We start from the raw sequence: 8,619 nt of genomic DNA, 5'->3' as shown, positions 1-8,619 counted from the left end.
GGCTCACATGCCCATGTACCACCCCACGCCCAGCCAGGCCCGTCTGGCCACCCAGCTGACGGAGGAGGAGCAGATCCGCATCGCTCAGCGCATCGGCCTCATCCAGCACCTCCCTAAGGGGGTCTATGACGGGGGACAGGACGGCTCGGAGAAAAAGATTAGAGAGTGAGCATTTTGTATTGTTGTGACGTTTGCATAGAGGGGTGGTTGCAGGGTATTAGAGCGGAGACTAAAGAACGGAAGTTGTATAATTTATATCTAAGCAAATCTCAAGCACATTAGTGATTTGGGACTGGCTGGTTAATCTCATTTTTGTTTTTCAGTTTCATTATATTTTACAGTTCAGTAAATAACATTTTGTCCTAAGTCAATGAGCAATCGAGGTTAACAACTGAACTTAATATTGACAAAAATAATCACGCTTGTGATTTCTGCCATTATAGAACAGCTCAATGAATACATTTATCTTAACATTACATTTAACAACACTTTCTTCTCGGTGTAAGGAATAGCTGTTTTCTCTTCTGTTATATATTCTTAAATTGTATATCCTTAAATGAAATATAAATGGTATCGATAATATTTGTCCTTTTTATATAGGCTATACAAATATTGCAATGCATGCTAAAAGACGGCAGTTAAGGTATATACAGATATAACTTTAATCTAATCATTTGTAATCTGTGTTCACAATATCAGTTTTACACTGGTGTGTATTAAAGCTCTTTTATTTCATGTTTTTTTCAGATGCGTAATCTGTATGCTGGACTTTGTATACGGGGACCCCATCCGGTTCCTGCCGTGCATGCACATCTACCACATGGACTGTATAGACGACTGGCTGATGAGGTCCTTCACCTGCCCCTCCTGCATGGAGCCTGTGGATGCTGCCCTGCTCTCCACCTATGAGACCGCCTGATTTTTTTCTTCACGCCTCCAGTCCCAAACTAAGATCAAACACGACCCCTTCAGCCCCAAATACACACACACCCTCATAAACCCAACAACTGCCCTTTTATAGAGTGAGACGAGCTATAAAAATATGTCTTGGCTGTTTTCTTGCACTTTGAAATATTCAAAAATTACTCACCTAATGTTGGCCTTCCATGCCCCTAGGTCTACAAAATAAGCTGGTCTTAACATCAGTTACACAAGTGTGTGTTTGTGTGTGTCTGACAGTAAGCACCTTGGGTGTGTGTGTGTGTCAGCTGTTTGATGACTTTGCATTTCCACTTGAGCCGGTCTCAGTGGTATCTCCCCGTGTGTTCCCAGTTCACCTTCATTCTCCGTGAGTAGACATTCAAATCGATATTTTACATTAACAGATTTTTTTAACAACATGCTAAAAAAGTGTTGCTAGAAATCTGTTTGGGAAAATGTTAGGTTTTCCGTGGCGACAGTAAGACTTCCTCAACATATTGATCGCTCTCCTGAACATGCTCTCACATTAAAATGGCCCTTTGGAGGTAAGGGAATAGATATCAAAAGAAATCACTCTCCAGTTTGTCAGAAGTACAAAAGAATTATGCACACCCTTAATAGAAATCACCCAAAGTTTATAAGTACACAATGATCACCTACAGGAGATCTGCGCTAAATGTATTTTGGCTACTCCAAGTGGCTGAACCTTAAAGAAGATGTGTTGAGTTTAAGGGAAAATGTTGTTGTGTAATGTGAATGTTTCCCCAGGCGGTGTGTAAAGAAGCTGGCAGCCAATGTAAAGGGCTCATTTGTGCATGGGCAGGTGGATCAGTCAGTCAAAAATTAGAAATGCTTGCACACACTTTTCATCTGGTCCAGAGATTTGCACTTTACTTATAGGACAGTATCTAAACAATATATTAATATATGTACCTTATAACCTTGCACTATCGATACTTCATTCCTTTGTTTCCTGAGATGCACAAGTTATATAACTGAAAAGGTTTTCAAAGCTGTCAGTAGTCACTTATCACATTGAAGTAAACCTGAACATGTATTTCATGAAATCTGTGATTTGGTAGTGTGAGCCTCCGCTTGGTTCTGCTTGACTTTTGATTTGTGTGTGTTTTTCTGTCCAAGTGAAGGGGCAGAGGCTTTCTCCAGTTTAAAGGACAAGTTTGACATTTGGGGAAATATGCACATTCACTTAGATATCAAGAGTTCAATTAGTAGGTCATCCTGTTTATTAACCGATCAGCTGGTGCCAGGAGGGGATTAGTCTAGCATAAAGACTGTAAGCAGGGTGAAACTGCAGGCATGATAGTCAAAAACACACCTACCACCTCTGAAACTTAGTCCTTTGTGCTTTTGGGAGGAGTTAAGTGTTGATTTACAACTATTAAAAGCATTCAACTCTCTTTACCTATTTAACTACAGAGTTAAGAAACATGAGCTAACATGTTGATTAACTATTTAACTGCTGGTAGGCTAACTCTTTAACTTTGGACAGAAGTGGTTTCCCACCTCTTCCAGTCTTTATGCTAAGCTACGCTACATGCCTCCCCAGTCTAGATTCATACTAGGTTTACAGACATGAGGTATCAGTGTGCTCATCTCCTGGCAACAGATCGGTTAAGCATATTTCCCAACATGTCGTACTGTTTCTTTAAGAAAGAAAATTGGGTTCTTTACGAGTAAACGTTAGCACAGTCATTTAACATCATTTTTTTTACATGATTGTCTCCATTTACTGTAACAGTAGTAACAATCATTTATTTTTGATTTGTGGCATTGTTTGTTGAAAGTGTGGCTGTCTTTTTTTATGTTACCTGTGTTTTATCTTTTTGTTATGTTTGTGTAAAATCCACAGTGCATTTAGGTTAGTAAGTATTTCACTTTTACACTGGTGTAAGCCTGACGGCGAGCCTCTGTCCCAAATGAATTTCAGTGTGTGAGACACTTATTTTAAGGTGTGATAGTTACAACTGATGTATCAAGTTTTCCATGTAGCTTTCCTTTGCTGTGTTTTTCATTTTAAGTTTATTCTGAGAATTAATATGTCCTGTAATCTTGTTTTTCTTTTCTTTTGGAAGGCTAAAAGGCCATCATGTTAAAAAAATAAAGAGAGAAAAAATATGTGTTGGTGTTTTTTTATTACGAACATGCAGCCAGGCAAAGTGGACTTAATGCAAATGGTCAGGTTATACCAAAATGAGAGATTGCAAAATATTGCTTTGAGCCCTTCATTAATGTAATCCTAAAATCTGGCAGTGAGTTTAAAATGTGTCAGACATAATCAGGGTTAGCTGTTGCCCAAGACATATTAGTAATGTTTGATGCTTTGTTTCCAGAGCTTGCATCAGCTTCGGGGGCGTCATGTGAGTGTTAGGTGTTTAGTATGTGAATAATTAACACTAGAGTGGAATTGTAATTAGAAAAACTGAAGAGAAACCCTACTGAAACTCCACACGTGATACATTTAATCAAACCTGCTTTGTTGAATAACATGAATCTTGCATACAATAAAACGTGGGTTTGTGAAATTACAACGTACAAACATTCATTGTTGTGCACTTAAGATGAACAATGGATTGCAACATGTCCTTTCTTTCTCAAGCCTATAAGCAGCTAAACACTTAATCAGCTTTGCGTTGCTGCAAGACCTGCGTCAGAATCAGACAACTTTGAGCAACACTAAACAGACGGATATGAAAAGGAATGTTAGATTTCAAGTGTTTATTGATCCACGATATATCATGACAATTATTGATTGTTCAAAAGAACAAGCATCTTTAATTAATCAAGTTATTTTAAGCTACAGATTATATTTCTATGGCGAGTACAAGTTCAGAAGCTCAAGAATTGGCAGGAATTAAGTATTATATTTAAGTATTAAAACCAGTAAATGTAATTTTATCCAAAGGGCTGAATCTAATTTGAAGCACAGTATTTATTTCTCTATCTACACTGGGCAACCTAGTAAATAGCTAGAGTAATATAAAACAACAACATGTTTTGATCACACCAAATGTATTTCTTCCAACCATTAAATATTCATGTGACACAGCATTTGAACAAATCCATATATGTTTTATTTAACCAATAATGACAAAGCAGGTTTAGAAATTATAGTACATCCAGCAACTAGAAATAAAATGTCACTTCACAAACTATTTTTTTATTTAACATCCCACATCAGCTGCAAATAAACACATGGAAGCGTTAGGTCATTATTTATCCTGTAATACTGAGTGACAGTTGATAACGCTGTAATGGCTGACTGCTGTAGATCAAAGCAGCATTATGGTTTGTACATCCCGTGGAAGGTGACGGGCATGGTGCACTCCACCTCCGCCCTGGCAATCTCAGACAGATCCTTGGCGTTGAGGATCAGGAGGTACCCTGGTCTCTGGGCGCCGGGGGCAACCACGATGGTCAGCAGCACACCTGAAAACACAGCACCACGTTATCATAAAACAATCTCCCTCATAGTGAGTGTAGGATTAAATATTTGTACATTGACGTACCATCATCCTCATCCACTCCATCAGGGCTCTGAATAAACAGGGGCTCTGAGGGGTAGGAGTCGGGTTCCTGCCATACCCAGGTCTCCTTGGTCCTCACATTCAACTTGACGATCTACAATAACAACAACAAAATCAGGTGATGAACTAGCTTATTTTACAAACTCTAAATGACTTCCAATTGTTGGCATTGTTGACGTACCCTGTCTGGTATGAAGTGGTTGAGACCCAGGGCGTAGGCGTATGAGTAATTCTTCCCTGCGTACTTCCCATAGTTGATCTGAGGGAACTCAAAGGCTACACAAAAACAACATTAAATAGTTAATTAATGAATATTTTTGTGTCCAATGTGAATGATTGGGTACATTTGTTGGATGTGTTTTCACCTTGGCGAGGCCCGGAGAACAGCACCTCCGGCTCCAGCCAGATGGTGCCATCAGCGTGCATGGTGGCTGTGGCAGTGGTGTACGGCAGGCTGACGAGGTTCTTCCCCTGCTCCTCCTACATCAAGTCCGCAATGAGATTACAACAAATCACATGTGTGGACAAGAGTCACTAACTTGAGTCAGACTTAAGTCAGACTCAGGTCACACATGTGATGCCTAATGTTAGTCCAGTCCAAAGATTTAAAGGTGTGTTATTTAAAAAGTGGGCCATAGATCAATTAATTTCTCTTCATTTCCTGATACATTAATACTATTAATTCCCAGGAAGTCTCTCTTTTTATTCCCCAGATACCTTTGTTTGAACCAATCTGACGGCATTCAATGAAATTGCAGGAGAGAACCATAAAGAAAGTTATGTTACGTTATGTGCCAGTTGGAAAAACGATATCAAAGATAACTTTGCAGTGGTCAACAAAAAACATCATAGCAGTACGAAAAAACGTGGCCCAAAAATGCTATTATATTTTGTAAAGAACGCATTATTACTGGTTTAGGTCTCAACGTTTGGGACTTTTGGATTGACTTGGGACTTGAAAGATTTGAAACATACTTGTGACTTGCTAAACATTGACTTGGTCGCACATTCGACAGATAACATGAACATAGATGTTCATCAGAAGAGCTAAAAAAGTGACTCACCTTGTGGATGTCCAGGGGAATAACATATCTGCGGACCTCCGGCTGGGGCGCCATCATGGCCGCCTTCTTCACCTCTTCCCAGTTGGCTCTCAGGTTGGCCAACCAGAGGTAGTTGTAAACAAACTCAAAACTGCACGAATAAAGCAACAATGAACAACATTAGTTATGTATCAAACTAATCAGGTACAGGAAGGATGAAATAGAAGTCCACCATTTACCCTTTCCATCCACAGACGTCAGTAACAATGAAGCCCTGATCCTCATAGGTGTTGATGTGATGAAACATGCCAATGGGAGCCCCTTTGAACTTGTGGTCAATGTACTCTCCTGGGTTTTTCTTGGCAATGTGAAACAGGGTCTATAAAGCACACATCAACATAGATATCATTAGATTATCGAGGCAGGGGCAGTGATGATATTAATGGTAAATATCAGTCTACTGCAAGTTTTTACTCCTTGGCTCTCGTTGGACTCGAAACAGTCCATGTAGTTGGAGCCTCGGATGCTCCAAGCGCTCAGGAATTTCAGCAGGTTGATTTTCACCGGGGTCTCCACAAAGACAAAGTAGTTCTCTGACATGCCAAAGCTGAAATTGTTAAGGAGATTAAATACAAATTTGAACTTGACACAGAAATGCATAATTGAGAGAAATCCTGAGTTTGACGCACCTGTGCACATAGGAGGGCTTGAACCTCTCGGCACTTGGGAACTGCACCACCACCTTGGACTTCGTAATGGGATCAGACTTATCTGAGGACAAAAAAATGCTACTTTGAATCTTTTAAGTTGAGCAAGCTTGCAGGGACTCACCTTGAGGGGTCATACTAATTGTGTTGAACATAAATTGCCAATCAGCAGCCTAAGACAAACTAAGTTTACGTAGAAGTCACTGAAGTTAACCGCTGCTGTTATTTTTGAAGATGCCAGTACTGATCCAAACCTTTCTGTGTGGGCGGAGTCATGACAATGTTATAGGCCAACGTTGCCCCTTTTCCCATGCAGTTTCCAATGTTGTACACTGTGCCATCCTGCTCAATGTGAGGGTGGGCTGTCACTCCGTTAATGTTGACATAGTTGCACATATCAACCTACAGAAAAAATGTATTTCAAAATGCTTAAACGTGAAGAGGGGTTTTACTTTTTGGAATCTCATATTACAGGATATGTTTCTATTTATATACCTTCTTCAGCGTCTCCAAGGAATCAGTGTCTACTTTAGTGAGGTAGTTGGTTTCTGTTACAGCATAGTAATCCTCACCGATAGGGTAAACATTCACCAGGCAGTTGTCTGTCACCTCAACACCCTTGAAGTAAGAGAAAAACCTGAAGAGAAAACACATTATAAAAGGAATTGGTAAAGGAAATCCTACACAACAAACACTATGGCAAATAAAAGACAAACAAATGTAGCATCAATATGACAGATATGAACACCCAGCTGGTATCCAGGTGATGACTTCCTGTGTGTTATGTGCAACCCACCTGGAGAAAATGTTTTTGCAGGGATCAGGGTATGCAAAGGTGCCGAACTCAGTGATCACCACACGTTTCTCTGTGATGGCTCTCACATAGGCATCAGTTCTCACAAACCTAAAGGGATAAAAAAATCAAAACAGCATTTAAAATAAAGACCTTATGCGCACATATGCTCAAGTTTCCGCAGGTTTATTTAGCGCCGTGGCATTCATATAAATGAGTTAATTGTCTGAAGTATTTTCCTGAAGATCTTACTTTCGGAAGTAGGTGACCTGACCGTTCTTGAAGTCAAATTTGTGCATGAGGGCCTGGCCATCAAAGAGGTGGTAGAAGGGTTCATCTCCAACCTCAAAAAGCCCAGGTCCCAATCGGAGCAGACTTCCCTTCAGAAATGGAGGAATCCTACCTGTAATACCGGAAAAATGAACATAAATCAGAGATTGTTTTTAAATGTATAGAGATGCTTTCTCTACTATTAGAATAAATAACAACAAGTGCATCAGTGTATGAATGACAAATAATAACTTGCCCGCAGTCTATTCCTGTCTTAAAGATTGAAGATACAAACAAACCTGTGACTGTTGCTGGAAGAGGCTCAGCTAGCTCCTCGCATGTCTCAAAAATCTTCTTGTAGCCACCAGCTGGGTGTTCAAATCTGTCATCAAACAGTGAAGGCATCAACCAACATTGCAGAAAGAAACTAAAAGTAATGACATTTCCATCAAATTCAATGTGTGAGAAAGTCATATTTCTAACAGGTCATGCAGTTCAACATGCAGACATTAAAGTCACCATTTTCTTTTAAGGAATTGTACATAGAATAGCTTATTTAACATTATCAACATTTGCCACTCATGTAATAGCACTTTTCAACTTATAGCTGAACTGATAAACACATTATAATAGGATTCAAGATAACATTTAAAGTTGCAATACTTCTTCAGAAACTCACCTGCTGACCATGACTCTCTCTTGTTGTGGCACTACACAAAGCAGAATGAAGGTCACTTCTCTACAACTCTGGCCTCCCTGCAGATTTGTGGTATTTATTCGTCTTGTCCCCCTCAGAGTCACTGAAAATCTGCGCTCTAAACCTTCCTACTGGCCAATCATGTTGCACCGTGAACAAGAATCCCTTTGTGCCAATATCCTGGGTGGCTCAATGGTCACCCCTCTGAAACCGGATTTATAACAGAGATATTGATTGCAAAGACATTTCAAATGTGTTGCAATTGTGCATGTGATTATTTTCTTCAATTGTTGTGCTTTTAACATATAGCTATGCTGAGTCATACTATTTGAAGTATATTTTAAATAAGGCTTTTGATGCCTTGTTTGGTAGGGCTACACACACCATGGAGGAAGTAAACAGAAGTGAATATGGATGTTAAAGTCAGTTATTAAGAATGTGTGTAGTACATTTATCACATTACATTTATTTATAGCTGATTTTATCCAAAGCGACTTACAAGTGTATTGAACCGTGTAACATTCGGATCATGAGTGAATTGGCCAAAAACCAAGTACCACCTCTTTATGTTGGATTCATTTAAAGTTTCTAGAAGAGGATTTATTGTAAAACAACAATAACAGTAAACCTCAACAGCTATTAT

General features: G+C 39.4%; 2 protein-coding genes across 2 annotated transcripts in view; one reads left to right on the top strand and one right to left on the bottom strand.

The window, feature by feature from the left end:
- Nucleotides 1-3,059, top strand: part of LOC117558457 (RING finger protein 11-like) — a 4,591-nt gene extending 1,532 nt beyond the window's left edge. The window contains exons 2-3 of the mRNA XM_034234668.1: nucleotides 1-165; nucleotides 748-3,059. Of these exons, the coding sequence (XP_034090559.1) occupies nucleotides 1-165; nucleotides 748-919 (337 nt within the window). The 3' untranslated portion in view covers nucleotides 920-3,059. The remainder of the gene's footprint in view (nucleotides 166-747) is intronic.
- Nucleotides 3,060-3,990: 931 nt separating this feature from the next.
- rpe65a (retinoid isomerohydrolase RPE65 a) lies at nucleotides 3,991-7,969 on the bottom strand. The gene is made up of 14 exons (XM_034234627.1): nucleotides 7,959-7,969; nucleotides 7,579-7,661; nucleotides 7,262-7,412; nucleotides 7,013-7,120; nucleotides 6,712-6,853; nucleotides 6,471-6,618; nucleotides 6,199-6,280; nucleotides 5,984-6,116; nucleotides 5,749-5,888; nucleotides 5,531-5,660; nucleotides 4,832-4,946; nucleotides 4,648-4,742; nucleotides 4,449-4,560; nucleotides 3,991-4,368 (listed from the first exon to the last, which is right to left on the bottom strand). Exons 1-14 carry the CDS (start codon nucleotides 7,967-7,969, stop codon nucleotides 4,223-4,225), a joined length of 1,596 nt encoding a protein of 531 aa, XP_034090518.1. The 3' UTR covers nucleotides 3,991-4,222.
- Between the last annotated feature and the right edge of the window lie 650 nt (nucleotides 7,970-8,619).

Source organism: Gymnodraco acuticeps, unplaced genomic scaffold, assembly GCF_902827175.1.
Source record: "Gymnodraco acuticeps unplaced genomic scaffold, fGymAcu1.1, whole genome shotgun sequence".
In the NCBI taxonomy this organism is placed as follows: Eukaryota; Metazoa; Chordata; class Actinopteri; order Perciformes; family Bathydraconidae; genus Gymnodraco; species Gymnodraco acuticeps.
This window is presented reverse-complemented; position numbering and strand designations above follow the sequence as displayed.

Excerpts from the sequence above, each read along its gene's own strand:
- rpe65a (XM_034234627.1), bottom strand. Across the intron at positions 7,413-7,578 it reads TCTTCCAGCAACAGTCACAG|GTAGGATTCCTCCATTTCTG; the intron begins GTTTGTTTGTAT and ends CCGGTATTACAG. Across the intron at positions 4,561-4,647 it reads ACCACTTCATACCAGACAGG|ATCGTCAAGTTGAATGTGAG; the intron begins GTACGTCAACAA and ends TTGTTATTGTAG.